General features: G+C 45.7%; 1 protein-coding gene across 2 annotated transcripts; it reads left to right on the forward strand.

Annotated features, from left to right (window-relative positions):
* The first annotated feature begins 1,853 nt into the window (after positions 1-1,853).
* Positions 1,854-16,724, forward strand: PLA2G12B (phospholipase A2 group XIIB). Of its 2 annotated transcripts, none has more exons than XM_087824135.1 (4): positions 1,854-2,064; positions 10,764-10,852; positions 13,872-14,037; positions 16,594-16,724. In XM_087824135.1, the coding sequence occupies exons 1-4, from the start codon at positions 1,854-1,856 to the stop codon at positions 16,713-16,715; spliced, it is 588 nt and encodes a 195-aa protein (XP_087680261.1). In that variant the 3' UTR covers positions 16,716-16,724. The 2 variants fall into 2 exon arrangements, with proteins under 2 accessions (XP_087680261.1, XP_016079501.2); XM_016224015.2 differs by having other exon boundaries at positions 16,597-16,724.
* Positions 16,725-17,701: the final 977 nt, after the last annotated feature.

Raw genomic sequence — 17,701 nt, forward strand, 5'->3', positions numbered from 1 at the left:
GATGTATCTCACATCAATGATTCTCTCACTTCCTTTTTCTCTCTCCCCCTTCCTCCCTAAAATCATTTTTTTAAAAAAAGCAGTGTCTGGCCCGGCCGGGCGTGGCTCAGCGGTTGAGCGTCGACCTAGGATCCAGGAGACCGGGGTTCGATTCCCGGTCAGGGCACATGCCCTGGTTGCGGACTCGATCAATGACTCTCTCATCATTGATGTTTCTGTCTCTCTCTCCCCCTCTCCTTTCCTCTCTCTGAAATCAATAAAGATACATTTAAAAAAAAACAGTGTCTGGCCTCTGTATACCTTTTGCTAAGTGGCCCCAGGCCTGGCACTAGTATAAATTTTGATGATCTGATCAATGAATTTGCAAGAAAGCAAGTCAGAAAATCTTATGATCAATTATCACATATTAATAAAGTATTACATGTTGTATTACATGAAATTATGACACCAAAATACTTCTGCAATTTATAACTTTATAGTGTTACTCAGCTATCACTATTACCTCATTACATTATATTTCAGTCCCTTTTTTAAAAAAAAAACATGTTTCATTGATTTTCAGAGAGAAAAAGGGAGAGTTAGAGAGAGAGAAACATTGATGAGAGACAGTCATCGATCGGCTGCCTCCTGCCCGCCCCTACTTGGGATTGAGGCCACAACCCGGGCATGTGCCCTGACCAGGAATCCAACTGGTGACCTCTCGGTGCATAGGACGGTGCTCAACCAACTGAGCCACACCAGCCAGGGATGTATTTCAGTTCCTTTAAAGGCATTTTTTCCTGCTTTTTGAAAAGGAGTTCTGCATTTTCATCTTGACAGGGACACACGAATTAAGTAGCTGGCCCTGATTCCAGCTTTACCACTGAAAGCCTGGCCATTTTTGATCAAGTCATTTAACCTTTGTAGCTCAGTTTTCTCACTTCTCACATGGAATGACATTTATCTTGCTTTGTAGAATTAATGTGAAAAATACATATATACAGTGTGTGTGTATATATATATGTATCTGTGTGTGTGTATGTATGCACACCCACACCATGGTTTGAAAAGTATAGGTGCTTTAAAATATTGGTGGCACTGTTGTCCACATGAAATATTTTTTAACCACTGCCCTTCCTTGAAGTCTTTAGACAAATACACTTCTTACCTAAAATGAAGACATTTAATTCATTATTTTCTATGGAGCTTTCTGGACTTTGGAGAGAGAAGATACATTTGGTCAAAAAGTGCATCATTAGTGATTTCGGGGTAGAATTCATTTCTTCCTATGACTAAAAGCATAGCATAAATTAAAAGTGATGCCAAAACACTAGACTTCAGCCAACACTCTTAAAGCCTCAAATTTCAAATAGTGTTTCTGATAGACCCTCTGACTTTTAAGCAACTCAACACAAGAACAACACTAGGAGAGCCGAGTTCCCCCAGGACCACTTCCCGGGCAGTCCGTGGGCGCCGCACATGCTAAGTATGAATAAAAACACTGGTGTAAAGAAAGGCGACATGCTCGGGCACCGGGCCGCCTGCAGCCAGGGGCCCTGCGGGAGAGGCAGGTCTGAGCCGGGGAGCGAGGCCCATCGCACTCAGCGCCCGCCCGGGCCGCGGAGTCCCCTTTGCAGGGCTCCCTGCCGCTGGCCATCCCGCCCCCTGCCTAACCTTTGCCCTTCCTAATTGCCCTGATCTCATCCCAGCCTCCACAGCTATGTTTAAAGTCCACCTCCGGGGAACACAGATCGACTGTTCCCGATAATCCCTGTCCCGGGCCGCCTGACATCCGGCCTGCGGGCTGTGGACCTGGACCTCCCGGCCGGTGGCTGGGGTTTGAGGAGAGACGTCAGGACCCACCTGGCTGCAGGATGAGGCTGGCCACCGGCTCCCTGATTCTGTGGCTCAGCCTGGGGGGTGGCCTGGCACAGGACGACAGCAGCCCTGACGCAGACGAGTCCTATTCAAACTGGGGCCTGCGGCACCTCCGGGGCAGCTTCGAGTCGGTCAACAGCTACTTCGATTCCTTCCTGGAGCTGCTGGGAGGGAAGAACGGAGTCTGTCAGTACAGGTGCCGATACGGTGAGTGCGCTGTTTCTCTGCCTCTAGAAACCCGTACTGGTGGCCTGGGGGCAGTGGCGCAGGGTCACAACCTGACGTGAACTTTTCGCTCTCATCGGCCTCTTAGGTCGGATTGCCAGATTCAGCAAATGAAAACATAAGGCACCAGAGAAATCTGAATCTCAAATAAACAACAAATAGTGTGTTAGTAGATTTAAAATATTGGGGACACACTTATACTGACACCCTCTTGGTGGTCCACCTGAAATAACCGATTTCACTGAGCTTCCCGTATTTTATCAGGCAAACCGGGCCAAGCAGCTTTCTGAGGCTTGATCCCTGGGCCCCTTTTTATGACTGTTGCCAGGCGGTACTTCAGGAAAGGGCAGGGGGCAAGGGGAACACGCGTGAGAGGTGTCTGACAGTTCCTAGGAGGAAAGCCGAAGCTGAGCATGCGGAGAAGACTTGGCCAGGGGGTGAAGCGGCTTCCTAAGTCACTCTGCTGAGCTCGGAAATGGATTTTCCCCCTGGTGCTGCTCACACCTTCCTTCCAGCTTTGTCCGTCCCCGTGGGTGTCCCTTTGCTGACTCTCCTGGGTCAGCAAAGGCGGGACTTCAGGGGTTAGGAAAAGCTTACTGCCAGCTGTCTCTGCCCACCTGGGGTCAGGCCCTGAGGCGGGGAGGGGGGAGGGTTAATTGCAAATGCAAATGTTTTCAAAAGCATACAGTCTCATACAGCATTGATTTTATGATTTATCAAATGTTTCATCATGGGGTTAGAGATGAAAATGGAGCCAGTTTAGCCTAGCAGGAAAACACTTGAGAAATGTTTCCCCCAAACACTCAACAGATAGAACTCAGCTTTGAGACTCGAAAAAGCTCCATACTTGTAGGCTCACCCACTCGGGCCCCTCACTCCCTGCTTACCTCGAGCAGGGGGAACCGCTTCCTGATGACCAGGCTGACTAGGAGACAACGGGTAACCATTGCTCCAGAATCAAAAGTTTTGCAATACAGAATTTTAACCACATACGGATATGGTGAGAAAGGAAGTTGCGTTTTCTCTGTGAAGATGCCACAGGGTAAATAAAAAGCCTGGTCTGTGCTTGTGTAAAGTGGTGGTGGTGGGGGGGGGGGGGGGGCAAAAGCAGAGGCGCCTTGCCACGGGACTGTCATCTAGTTTGCAGCAATGGGGCACAAAAGGGATGAACTCACTTCAGATACCAACACAGGTTCTCTTTTCCTTCCTTAGAGGCAACACAAGATTTAGGTCCGTGGTTTGGCAAATACATAAGAGCAGGAATTTTTTAGGAAAACAAGAATCAAACCCTCTCCTTCCTTCTCCAGCAAAACAGCATTAAAAGATTTCAGGCCCTGGTTGGTTTTGCTCAGGGGTTAGACTGAAATGTCTCGGTTTCAATTCCGGTCAAGGGCAGGAACCTCGGGGGCAGGATCGATCCCCCACCCCAGGCGGGGCGCGGGCGGGAGGCAATCAATCAACGTGTCTCTCTCTCTTTCTCTCCCCGTTCCCCCCCCCTCCCCGAAAAGCAATGGAAAAAATATCCTTGGGTGAAGATTTAAAAGAAAAAAATTTCAGCAAGGTTTGGTTGCAAGCTCCACCTGGGCAGGGTCTGTGTCAGCAGCTCTCGGGGGGGATGGGAAGAGTCAACAGAGAGGTTGCAGGAAGGCAAATAACTGCACTCAGGCTGCCAAACAGAGCTGGGCACGGAGGGGCCTGAAAAACCCATCGGGAACGGGGTCAAGCTTGTTACCTTTGGAACCCAGCGGAGACTGGATGTTGTGCCCAACCGTTCAAAATATCTTCTCAGGCTGACTGTGAATCGAGCATTCTTTCGAACAGATAACACCTAAGAATGAACTGGGCGTGTGCACCTTTAGTTTGCTTTCTGATAGGCGTCTTGCGCAAAGCTTCTTTCCCCTCTTTGAAGCAGTGGTTCTCGAACTCACCTGGGCTTTAAATCCTTCCAACAGATTGGTGCCCCTCCTCCCTGTTTCTGATTTGTTGGCTTGGAGTAGGCCAGAAAAATTGCATTTCTAAGGGTTCCCAGGTGATCCCCATGTTGCTGGTCAAGGGACCACGCTTTGAGAAAATGCTGCCTTAAAGGCTGCAATCTTTTGCCAGAAAGAACAATTTAGTGACAATTAATCTACAAGAAAAAAATTTCTATTTTATAGGTCCTTACCACTACCAGGCATACCTCAGAGATATTGCGGGTTCCTTTACTGCAGAACACCGCAATAAAGCGAATTTTGCAATAAAGTGAGCTGTAATCTTTTTGCTGGTGGAGGATCTTGCGCTCAACTTTTAAAAAACACACAACATCTCTGAAGCACAATGAAGCCAAGCGCAATGAAACGAGGTGTGCCGGCACTTAAAACCAGGCTTCTCTACCTCCGCCCTGCAAGTAGGCAGAAACACCTGGGGGGCTTTAAAAACTTCTGCCACCCAAACCAATTAAATCAGAATCATCCTGGATTGGGCCCAGACATGGGTATTTTTCACGTTTCCCAGGTGATTGGAAAGTGCAGCCGAGGTTTGGAGCACTATTTAAGAGGTCATTCTCGGGGATCTTCAGCCCGTAGGTTGTCCAGACAGGTAAAGAAAGGTGTGTTTGTACCCTGATAGCTACAACAGTGTGTCAACATTGCTTTTCACACTTCTTATATCTACAGCAATTCATTTTCAAGTCAGCACACTAAGTCTGGTCAAAGGATCGGGCTATAAATAGTATAAGCAGATTCAGACGAGTCAACGGCCTCCACAGCGCGCTGGTGTAAGCAGCCTGCTCTGACGGGACAAGATTCCCTCCCCCACCCCGAGATGCCCACGCAGCGGGGCTGTGGTCGCCCTGGGCCTGCACGGGTGCCCTTGAACTAGGCTGAGAGAACTACCCGTAATGGAAAAGTCCTGGGTTTGCGCTGGGCGGTGGGCTGGGGGTCTCATTGCTGGTGACCTTGAGCAAGTTACCTGATTCTCAGCCTTCGTTTTCTCGTGTTTGTAATGCTCACAGTACCTACTTTGTAAGGCTGTTGAAGAATTGAAGATAATACATATGAAGCCTTAGTGCTACGTATGGCGCATGACAGATACCAAACACGTTTTAGCAGTGTTATGAGAGCGAAGGTCTGGTGAACGAGTTAACTGTGCACTCAGAGGCTTCCAGTTCTCTTTCAACATTAAAAAACAAAACAAAACACAAATCCCAGTGGCTGGACAACACCCTCTTGGCTTCCGGACGAAATCATCCCATGGTTTAAGCTTCTGTGTCTTTCTGAAGGTGGCTGGTGGAGGATGTCTGGAGCGGGTTTTATCAACAAGGTGGAAGACTGTGCACACGCGCACACTGGTAAAAGGACCTCATGATGGATTTCTTCTTGGGTTTAGTTCTAAAGAAAAACTTTCTTTAAATATTAGTCTTCTTTTTCTCATTAGACCTTTTTTTTTTTTTTTTTTTTAAATTCTCACCAGAGACTATTATTTCCATTGCTTTGCAGAGAGAGTGGGAAGGAGGGAAGGAGGGGGAGAGAGACAGGAGAGGCAGAGAAACATTGATGTGAGGGAGACACATCAATTGCCTGCCACACACGCCCCAAACGGGGCCGGAGAAGGAACCTGCAACCCAGGAACGTGCCTTTGATTGGGAATCGAACCCGAGACCCTTCGGTGCGCTCTAACCACTGAGCCATGCTGGCCAGGGCAGACCTTTTTTTTATCTGTTTGAAACCTTAGAGCAAAAGTTTTTGAACCTGTGAGTTCATATATTTTTCCAGGGAAAGAATTTGCAAGGGATCCATAGCCCGAAAAAAGAAAACAGCTACTGGTTTGGAGGCAAAGGCTGTTCTCATGCTGGGGGCACCCACTGTCCTGGTTTGCTGGGGACTGAGGGGGAGGGTCTGGGGTTCCTGGGGTGTGGGGCTTTCAGCACTAACACAGGGACAGTCCCAGGCAAACTAGGTCAAGTTGGTCACTTTATAGAACTGAAATAGAACTTATTGCGTCAATAACATTGTCACAGTTCTGCTTTGTTCCCTGATGTGTTACTTGTCTGTCGTATCTGAGTGCCTCTGGAAGTAGCAGGGCACACATTTCAAATGCAGTCTCTGCCTCCCTGGTAGACCTGAGTGAGGCCAAGAGCTGCTCCTGCAGGAACCAGCTGGGCAGGGAGAGTGACACACCCTCCTGGGAAGACTGAACCCTTGACCTGAGTACTGTAGGATCAAGTTGTCAGCCTCCCACTCCTATAAACAGCCAAAACCAGAAAATAAAATCAACTTGTACATTATTAATGCCTAGACTCAGAACATCAAACTCTAAGGTCTCAACACAATTCAACACTACTCAAACTATAATCTGAGGATGTGATCTATTATTTCCACCTACACTCAAACCACCACCTTTCTTTGAACCTGGGCTTCAGGCTCCATTCCTAAACAGAATTTCTGCAGCTATCATACATATTAAACACAATAAAAATAACCTTCATCAATAGCAGGCCAGTTAGGAAGTGTCTACAGTTGGTGTTTCATTATCTTTCCAACTGGGAGATAAGAGTTTTATATTCTGTAAGTTCTCAAGTACAGAGAAGGCAGAGAGGGTAACCCAGGAAACAGCTCTGAGTCTGCTGGAATAGCCCTTTATCTGCAAAATTATTAAAAAGCTAATTTTACCATCAAACTTAGACATTTATTTCTTCACTCATTTTTTCCTTGATTTCTTTAAGGCTAGTATATGTAGGATATTTGTAAAAGAATAATCCAAAGAAAAAATGAAATCACCATAATCTCACCTCCGAGATTAAATACACATATGGCACAGTGTGATTATTCTCATAAGTGTAATTTGATTACTAATATTAGTTAATACACTTTACCCATCCCCCCACTTCCAGAGCTACACACACATGATGCAGCATGTTAGTAGAGCTGTCAATGGTAAGTTATGTTTCCCAAGACCTTTGAAAAATAATGTAGGCATTGCAGGTGGGCTGGCAGACTCCGTCAACAAGTACAGCACCTCTCCACTACAAATAAGAAACATTGAGTAAAAATCAAACATTAAAAAAAATACACACTCAAGCCAGAATGAAATAAAGGGAAGCTCTCAAGTTCCAGAAATTAAGAGAAAACACAAAGGCAAAGTGGCGAGCCGGAGCTGCTGCCGTGGCCCCTGGGGTTTTCAGTCTGGAACATCTGTAGACTCCGGGGGCGGAGGGGTGGGTTTAATGCTCAGGCAAGGAGAGGAAAAGGAACTTTTCACCTTTCCCAAGAAGCTGGAGCTGGACAGTTTGCATAAAGCTTGGAACCTGACGAGCTGCCCAGTCTGTTTAAAAAAGATTAGAAGAGCTCTAGCCAATATTCCAAGGAAGAAACAAGGATGCTTTCCATTCACCTAGGGCTAGGGCTTGAAGCACAAGTAACACTTAGCAAAACCCACTACTCTAAGCACATTCTGTGCACAGACGAGGAATCTCAGGAATTCCACGAAGTGTTTGAGGAACTGCTCTACAGTATGTGATCCAGGGCACGGGACAACTTTAGAAAAACAAGCCCTTCTGAAGATGAGCTTGTACTGAAAAATTACACAGCATGTGAAAAAATAATCCACCGTGAAGGGGAGTCAGTGGACATTAAAAAATGAAAGAGTTAGGCCCTGGCCAGTATAGCTCAGGTGGTTGGAACATTGTCCCACACACCAAAAGGCTGTGGGTTCGATACCTGGTCAGGGCACATACGGGAGGCAACCGATCGAAGTTTCTCTCTCACATGGATGTTTCTCTCTCTCCCTTCCTCTCTTGCTAAAAAATAAAATAAAATAAAAAATCAACAAAAACATATCCTTGGGTGAAGATTAAAAAAAAACTACCATGAGATACCACTTTACACCCACAAGGGTGGTGACTATAATAAAAAAGATGTGGAGAGACTGGAACCCTCATACATTGCTGGTGGAAATGTAAAATTGTGCCACCACTTTGGAAAAGCCTGGCAGTTCCTCAAAATGTTAAATAGAGTTACCACATGACACTGCAACGTTAGCCCTTTGGAGAAATGAAAACATATTGTCCACACAAAACTAGTTTACAAATATGTAAACAAATATTCATAGAGTAGAAATAACCCAAAAGTCCATCATATTTTCTGACAATAAAAAAAACTACAACATGGGTGAACCTTGAACACATTACGCTAAGTGAAAATCCAGACACAGAATGCCACATAGTGTGTGGTTTCATTTATGTGAAGGGGCCAAATAGGCACATTTAAAGAGACAGTCTGTTGGCGGTTGACTAGGGCTAGGCCAGGGGAAGATGGGGAATGACTGCTAACGGGCGTGGGGCTTCTTTGAGGATGGTAAAAATGTTCTAAAATTAGGCTGTGGCGACGGCCACGCAGTTCTGAGACTATGCTACAGCCCACTGAATTATACACGCATAATATGTAAATTCTATCTCAAAGCTATCGCAGGAAAACATGTAATGAAAAAAGAGATCCAAATCATAATGACAACCGTGACAGTTATGTATTGTTGAGTAACAAGTGACCCCAAAACTTAGCAGCTGAAAAGAACAAGCATTTATTATATCTCAGTTGCTCCTGGCCAGGAGCCTGAGAGGCTCTGCTGGATAGTTCTGGCCCTGAGCTGCTCGTAAGGTCTGGTCATGCTGCCAGCTGATGCTGAGTGGCTGAAGCTGCCCTGAACCGGAGGCTCTCCTTCCAAAGTCATGTGGCTTTTTTTTTTTTGCCACAGGGACCGTCCCATGGGGTTTTGTTTGCAACATGGTTTCTCCCAGAGTGGGTGATAAGAGAGACTGGGAGAGAGCGTGCATGCAAGCCCGAGACACAAGTTGTAATCTTTTATAGCCTAATCTTGGAAGCAACACACCTCCACTTCTGCCCTCGCCTCTGGGTCACACAGACAGCCCTGGGACAGTGCACAAAGGTGTGAATCCAGGCGATGGGGAGCACTGGGAGGCACCTGGAACCACTGTCCTATGCACGCCTTGTACCACAGCAGCAAATGCCCAAACCGCCGGTGGCAGAGCTGCTTACCGTCCCCTGATGCCCGCCCCCTTTCCTGCAGGAAGAGCCCCTCTCCCAGGCTGAGGCCGGGCTCGTGGAGGCCTCCACTGACCGGACACTGCATTTCCATGGCCACCTCTGTCCCTGGGTGCTGCCGTCCCACCAAGGCCTGGCCCAGGGAGAGAGAGGGAGCGGGGTGTGGCGATTCCTGGAGCGTGTTTATTGGGGGGCTGGGATCCCCCTGCTCCCTCCCTCCTCGGGCTGCCTGCAGTCGGCGTGGTGGCTGAGGCGCCACCTCGGACCCTGAGGGCCAGGGCCTCGGTCCAGGGCCGGTGGAGCAGACAGCTAGAAGCAGTTGGGTTCCAGAAAAGTACGGATTTACTCGACCAGCCTTAGGGGCCTCACTCTGGGTTTTTACGAGACACCCTGTACTGCGTAAGCACCCGGGCAGCCCGGCATGTAGGAGGGATCCCAGACAGATGGGGCAATTCTGACACTACGGAAGGACACGAAGAGCGGCTAAGGAAACGGCGCCCACCTTTGGGAAGACAGGATAGTCTATGAAAGTAGCTGCCTCCGGTTCATCTATAAATTCAATGTATGTTCGAGCAAAATTCTGACGATCTCTTACAGAAGGTCCTAACTCCCATCAAGAAAGGCCCAAGAACAATGGAGCCGGCTTGGCGGAGTGATGGGAAGGAAGGGCTTTAAAGCATGGCCTTGGCATTTAAACACGAAAACGGGAGGCGGGTGTAAGGGGGCTGTCCTTGTAACATTTAATCAAGCAAAAAATATTCATAGGACATTCGGGAACATTAACCTTTATTATGCTTGTGTAGTGGGTTCGCGGGTGTTTGTTTCTCTGACTTTTCTTCAGTTCTGAAATTTCACAATAAAAATAATAATTAAACTCTGGTTGGAGAAGACTAAAGAAAAGAAAGAAAATAGAAATGCCTTTGCCTCGCTCGGAGCTTATTTCCTCGGTCTTACCCTGTGTCTTGCACGCCCAAAGGGAGGCAGAGGAGTGTGGAGAAAGAGCCTGGGCTTTGGAGAAAAACCAGAGACCTGGGTTTACGTCCTACGCGCCTGCCTACCGAATGACAGGCAAGTCGCGCAGCCTCTCAGCCCATTTCCTTATGGGGTACAGATAAAAACACTCGCTGGCGATGACTGTCCTGAGGTCACCTCAGGTCAAGGTTATCTTTGTGAGGACCACCCCTGATACAACTGACAAAGTTTCCTTGTTTGTATCTGCAAGATCATAAAGTAACTCAAAGGCCTTCTAGGAGAAACCACGAAATTAAAAGCTTTTCAGATAGTTTCTGCTTAGTTCTGTGATAGAAATGCCTAAATAGGGGTGTTTGCCTTGTCCTTCGGGCAATAACGGCCTGTGTACGTCTACGGAATTTTGCAAAATTCCATTCAAGTTACTCTGGAAAAAGTTTTGCCGCACTGTTGTAATTCTGACTCCTGAAGGGTATGGCCAGGCGGCGGCTTCCTTTCCCTGTGCCGGGAGCGTGGCTGTGCCGTGGGCGCAGGAGTAAGACGCCCTGAGTTCTGCCGTGGACCTTACCTTCAAGAAACTGAATACACGTTCAGATCATTTTTATTTCACGAACGTTTCCGAATGCTCGGCTTCTAAGTATCTCTTCCTGCTTCTTCCCTTTCTTTCTCTGCTAGGAAAGGCACCAATGCCCAGACCTGACTACAAGCCTCAGGAGCCCAACGGCTGCAACTCCTACTTCCTGGGTCTCAAGATACCAGAAAGTGTAGGTATCGCCACCAACATTGTCTTAGCTGATTGGTTTGGACCAAGATAAATTCAAGAGTTATCACCGAAGGCAGGGAGCCCTTACAGGATGTAGTTGAGCAATGTGATTAAGTATTTTATGCTGGATACTGAGGAAAGGAGATAATTTTTAAAACAAGTATCTAGTTTCCATTTCTCAGAGGCAGCTGCCCCTCAGATAAGTGAACTTTGAAATCACCATTGTAAACATGAGTCAAACGTTAGGGGATCAAACATAACTCAATATGAAACAGACCTGAGAAGTGTGACTTAATTTGAATTAGAGAGATTTTCCACGCTGGAGCCAGCTGGGGCTGACCAGTGAGAGCCGACTGCCACGGCACTGTCAGGACTTTCCATGTCGGTAGTGGCACATCAGCTATGTTTGGAGTATTTAACATCATAGAACTCTGCAAGCCCCACCTCCCCCAAATAAACCACCTCCATACACACATCCAGCCACTGGCTAAGCATTTATCATCATAGTGCAGACCCTTTCTCAAACTGTTGGTCTTCCCTGAAAACAAGTTATAAATTAATTTAGTTTAAGATTTCTTTAGAAAAGAGGTTTTATGTAAGATGTAGGTAGAGGGATTTCATATCTAAATTGTGATTCTGAACTGTATCTTAATAATCAGGCTCAACTTCACTTTTCTGATGATTCAGAAGATTTTACTTTGTAATAATTTTCTAAGAGCATAATGTTTATTCTTCTAACTAAAATCCTGCTCACCCATATGGCATTTTTATGCAAATTGGAAAAAGGTCCCCTTTCCTTGAGACAATTTTCTTCCATCTGTCAGAAATTTATCTTAATGTACTGATTTTGTTAGAAAAGGAAACTTGACTGCTACTGGCTAGACATTTTTGTTAATAAATATATAAATCTATGATGTCTGTGGGAAAGAGGCCCCTTAGATACGACCCTCTTGTGCACTGAACAACCTGCACAGCTGAGTGCACAGCTGAAAGCCCAGCCTTGTCCACAATAATTAGCATGTACATGGACACAGAAGAAAGACAGCTATCTCAAATATATTTATGTAGAGAAAACACCCCATTTTCAGTCAATATATTTTACTTGATATCAATTTAGTAACTACAGAAGTGGTATGCACTGTATTTTGGAAGTAATGTCACTGTTTGCTGATACAAATATCATTAAGAACTAGTTCAAGAATTTCCGATTCAGTTGAACTGAATGACAGCCACTACACTCATCTAATTCTCAGTTACCTCTGCTGTGATATATTTTTAGTTTTAGGGGCGAGGTACAAGCAAAATAGTTTACTTGAGGTATCAGATGATGGAGTTTACCCAGAATTGCAGAGTCCAGGCCTTTGCCTATTCTAATAATGAGGTAGATTACCTCTTAATGTTGCTTAAAAGGCCATTTTTAACTGCCCAACTCCACATTCTGCTTTAAGTGCCTTGGAATAAAAGTTTGAATGAGAGAACACCTGAGGAGACCCAAGGGGAAAGGACCTATAATAGCTGATTAATCAGTCCCCACTCATGCCCTGAAACCAGATTTTCACAGATTCTATCCAAGTCCTAGTTTCTATTATCAACAACTGTAAAAGATCCTAAGCTGCTCTATCTATATCTAGACCCACTCTGTTCCCATCTATTTTTTAATTGATTGATTTGAGAGACAGAAACATCAATTTGTTGTCCCACTTATTTGCATTCACTGGTTAATGCCTGTATGTGCCCTGACCGGGGGTCAAACCCACAACCTTGCTCTAACCAAATGGGCTACCGGCCAGGGCCTGTTCCCATCTATTTTATACACCATAACAATTACTCTTCTTTGATCACTCTTTGTATCATGTCCTTTCCTTGCTCAAGAGTGTGTATCAAATCTAACTAGTTACTTGGAAGTCAAGGTCATCCATCCATCAACTTACCGGCCTCCCTAACCCTCCTTCTTAATGAAAGCTTATATGTATGTATTTCCCTAAACAAACAGACTGACTTACTCACAATATGATTTCCTCATTATTTCCTTTTTTTACCTGCTATATTCTTTTTTAAAAGTAAGTGGATTTTATCTATTATTATTATTTATTATTATTATTAATCCTCACTGGAGGATATTTTCCCATTGATTTTTAGAGAGTGAAAGGGAGGGAGCGAAAGAGGGAGAGAGGGAGAGAGAGAAACATTGATGTGAGAGAGCGGGTGCCTTCCTGGGCCCCTTGACAGGGAATCGAACCCATGACCCTTCTCCGGTCCACAGGCTGACGCTCTAACCACTGAGCCATGCCAGCCAGGGCTACCTGCCATGTTCTAAGTCTACCGTTATTTTTGTTAACCCTCTCTTCATCTTCTTTCAAACCCTCTAAAAAAATTTGTTTGTATGGCATTCTATGAACTTACCTACTCAGTTTATGCTATAAATTTACAGTTGTTTATAGGACACTTAACAAATGCATGTCCTGGTGTGCGCTAGATATTGCTGTGTGACCAGAGTCCCCTGTGTTCAGGAACTCTGTGTCCTATACCCGACTCTGCTCCCCAAAACATATAGACATACACACACTATTAAAACGGTGCTGTATGGGATGGGTCTCTGATAAATGCGGGTGACCTCTTGATGAGCTAAGGCTTTATTTTTCATAATTCTGAGCCTTGGGATCTTTTGCTTAAACAAAATCTCACACAAGTTTTAGTTAAATTCGGAAGTCTGGAAGCTCTGCTCTCTGGACTAACGTTCCAATTTCTGTTTTCATCACTGTAGTGACCTGAGAATTTGAAAATTACTCAAATCTAAAAGAAAAAATGGGCCATTCAGAGTTATTAAACTAATAACTAAATTGTGATTGCAACTCAGCATCCTGTGACTATCAACCTGCCATATTCCCGCAAGTCATTGGTGTTTTCAATTGGTCTGAACAGGTAGCAGGGATTTGCGAAGCGGCTCGGCGAGCACACGGGCGCGCTTGCCTGAGGTCGTTGGACTACACGTGGCATTTTCTCCCTTCTCTTTTCCCCAGATGAGCTTGGGCATTCCAGCAATGACCAAGTGCTGCAACCAGCTGGATGTCTGCTATGACACTTGCGGTGCCAACAAGTATCGCTGTGATGCAAAATTCCGATGGTGCCTCCACTCTATCTGCTCTGACCTTAAGCGAAGTCTGGGCTTTGTCTCCAACGTGGCAAGTAGGTATCTTAAGGGCATCTCCCCGTGAGCAGGGAGTTTGTTCCTATTTTCACACAGAAATGTAGCCAGAGCCCTTTTACGCAACGAGGCCATTAAAGCTCACAGAACTTCATGGACACTGAACAGTGCAAGACAGGCCGAGGGAGGATGCTGGGCACTCGTTTGCTGAAGTTCGTGCTGTCCTGCCCGGGAGCTGCTGGCGCCACTCCTGATGGACAGGGCCACACCAAAGCCTTCCCAGAGATATAAAAATTTATCCCTTAGGGCTGGAGAAAGAGTTGCCCAGTTGGCTTTAGTTACCCATTCCACTGCTAAATAATTTTCCGTATAAGGAGTTATTCTGTATGGACCATTTGGTTTGGCTAATACCTTATTACCTTATTTTTTTTTCTTAGTCAGGGAAAGAATTTTAAAAACCTATCTTTTCTGTGTGTAAAGGTCTACATATACTTGAGGATAATTATTTTTATAAACAGCTGCTTAGTTATCTAATTTCTAGCACTGATTGTGTAATATCTTTTTGCTAATTCACTTTAGGAAAAGTTTTTGTTTGTTTTTAAATATATCTTTATTTATTTCAGAGAGAGGAAAGAAGAGAGACAGAAAGATCAATGATGAGAGAGTCACTGATCGGCTGCCTCCTGCACATGCCCCCTGCTGGGGATCAAGCCCACAACCCCGGCATGTGCCCTGAGCAGGAATAAAACCTTGATCTCCTGGATCCTAGGTCGATGCTCAACAGCTGAGCCATGCCCAGCCAGGAAGGAAAAGTTTTAATCTCTTAATTTCTGATGCCAGAACATCACACCAGGTATTAGCATTATGTATTTTTAGTTGGTGATATTTGAAAGTCAGGTTTAAAGAGCTGACCATATGCCACAGAGACGGTCAGTAGGAAAAATCTTGGATCTTGTCCAATGATCCATGCCTAGAGTATGGTCCTAAAGTGAATCTCTGAGGGCTTGAAAGTATTGATAATTACTTAGGCCTACAAAAGGGGGTATCTATCTGTACCTACAAAGGGTGAGAAAGTACCTGCTGCTAATCTAGGGTCAGGTCAAGTTACTTTCCTCAAGCAATGTCCTATTGATTCTTTCACCCAAATATCTCTTTGATAACTTGCCTGGTTACTGCAAATTAACTTAACCTCTGGCTCCCATCAGATTTATTCTCCCCATAAGGACCAGATATATTTTTATACCCACACATCTAGTCATCTTCCTCTTCCTTAGGAGTAAGTCCAAACTCCTCAATATGACACAAATATGTGTCAAGGAGGTGAGGGACCTATACACTGAAAACTATAAGACATTGATGAAAGAAACTGAAGACTCAAATAAATGGAAAGATGGTCCACGCTCGTGGATTGGAAGGATTAATATTGTTAAAAATGTTCATGGTCCTGGCCGGGTAGCTCAGTTGGTTAGAGCATCATCCTGATAATGCCAACGTTGCAGTTTGATCCCCAGTCAGGACACATACAAAAAGCAACCAATGAATGCATCTAAGAGTGGAGCAACAGATCGATGTTTCTCTTTCTCTCTCTTCCTCTCTCTCAAATCAATAAATTTTTTAAAATGTCCATACTACCCAAAGGAATCTACAGGTTTAATGCAATACCTATCGAAATTCTAATAGGTGTTCTGAGATGCCTTCCATAATCATCCTTACTCCAAAGGGATAGAGACCCTTACCGTGGGTTCCCATACCGCCTTGATGTAACTTCCATTATAGTATAGCGTAGCCATCTGTTCACCTGTTGATCCTGTCATCCTCTTTGTCCAGACTGTGAGATCCTCTGTGTCCCTGAGGCCTAACAGAGTGGCTAACCAATATATCCAGCAGGCACACCTGTTTTTTCAGTGAATAAGTGGTTATTCATCCCACACTTGAATAGAGAAAGCCACAGGAAACGTAGTAGTGTTTTCTGAGTGAGCATTCTGCAAAAATGGTAAATTTTCCATGGAGTGAGCACAGTGGTATGGAAGATGCTGATTGCTAACCATGGTTTTGACCTGGAGACCCATAAAAGGAGGGTATCCCAAAGTGCATTTTTTAAAATGGATTGATTTTTAGAGAGAGAAAAACCTCAATTTATTGTTCCACTTACTTATACATTCATTGGTTGATTCCTGAATGTGCCCTGACCAGGGATCGAACCCACAACCTTGGCGTGCTGGGACGCTGCTCTAACCAACTGAGCTACTAGGCCAGGGCCCAAAGTGTACTTTGCTCTACTAGACTGGATGGAGGCTTCTCTGAAAAAACTTTTTAAAAATAAAAAATAAAAAAATACAGGTTTACTCTTTATAGTTGAAAGTATTACAGATGTCCCCTGTTCCCCCCGTTGGCCTCCTCCACCCCACCCATGCCCCCTCACCAAGCCTTCCGTTTAAATGTTTGCCCTTCCTTTGAATTCTGCGTTGGGATCATTGCCCCTGCTTTCCTCTGGGTATCCTGTGAATCTGGGAAACGGTTGCCTCTTTAAAGTTACTCCCACTCCTCGGGGGCCGCTCTGTATCTTAACCTTCCTGTTTCTCTGCTGCTTCGTCAAGCAGCATGCGACTCGCTGGCCGATACCGTGTTCAACACCGTCTGGACCTTGGGCTGCCGGCCCTTCATGAACAGCCAGCGCGCAGCCTGCGTGTGCGCCGGGGAGGAGAAGGAAGAGCTGTGAGGAGGCGGCGGTTCCTTTTTGGTTTCCGGCGACATCACGGCTGTCAGGCTCCGACAGGGTCGCGTGGCAGATGTGTCTCATCCTTTCTTCCGAGAGTTTGGATACCACAAAGCAGGGGAAAGGACATAGTCTACAGCTGAAAAGCGAGCCCCATCCTTTGAGGAGAACTGGCAAAAAGACATGGAGTGATCTGGAGGCTGCCCGTCGCCTTAACACCGGTCTCCCGGCCGAGGCACATTTGCCTGGAATTTCAGTTCTTAGCTTAAGACTAAAATAAAGACGAAATACTGGGATTCCTGGACTTGATCATTATATTCATAAGTGAAATTTTGGAGAGGCCAACCATTCGGAAGGCAATGACTTTCCTCGGGTCCGTGTGTCAGTTACCAGTAAGCACCTCACATATAACAAAGTGTACTTTTTAGAAAATGTGAAAAGAGATGAATGAATTCCATTATCACCAACAGGCTTCCGTTTCACTTAGAAGAAAACAGAACCCGACCTGGTAAGTTCCATCAGTGACAACAGTTACGCCCATTGGTGCCCAAGAGGTCAGAGCCGGTGGTCTGAGGCTTACCTGATTGAAGCCAAGGGAGGTGGGGAGCAGAGGGAGCTTGGTCTCCGAGGTTCCATTTCCCCCTTCCGTCAACTATTCCTGTCGATATCCCCAAGTACTAGGTGGTCTTCGTGTCATGTTAAGACGACACTGGGTAAAACTGCCACTGAAGATAACTTAGAAAAGGGTCTAAAACTGAGGGGAGTGGGAGACAAATGGCCGTTCCCCAAATAGTGTTTCTCAGCCCTGATGGCAAAGTAGAACCAGCTGACGCAGCAGAGACCGGCTCTGGGGGCGGCTGGGCCGGGCACGCCTCCTGCTGTGCTTGGCTTCACTGCGCTTCCCAGAGGTTGCATTTTTTACAAATGGAAGGCAAGACCTTCCACCAGAGAAAAGATTATGATTCACTTTATTGCGATACTCAGCTTAT

This window comes from Miniopterus natalensis, chromosome 14 (assembly GCF_054644295.1).
Source record: "Miniopterus natalensis isolate mMinNat1 chromosome 14, mMinNat1.hap1, whole genome shotgun sequence".
In the NCBI taxonomy this organism is placed as follows: Eukaryota; Metazoa; Chordata; class Mammalia; order Chiroptera; family Miniopteridae; genus Miniopterus; species Miniopterus natalensis.

Coding starts and splice junctions, on each gene's coding strand:
- PLA2G12B (XM_087824135.1), top strand. CDS start 1,854: ATGAGGCTGGCCACCGGCTCCCTGATTCTGTGGCTCAGCCTGGGGGGT. Junction 2,065..10,763: donor TCAGTACAGGTGCCGATACG/GTGAGTGCGCTG, acceptor TTTCTCTGCTAG/GAAAGGCACCAATGCCCAGA. Junction 10,853..13,871: donor GTCTCAAGATACCAGAAAGT/GTAGGTATCGCC, acceptor TCTTTTCCCCAG/ATGAGCTTGGGCATTCCAGC.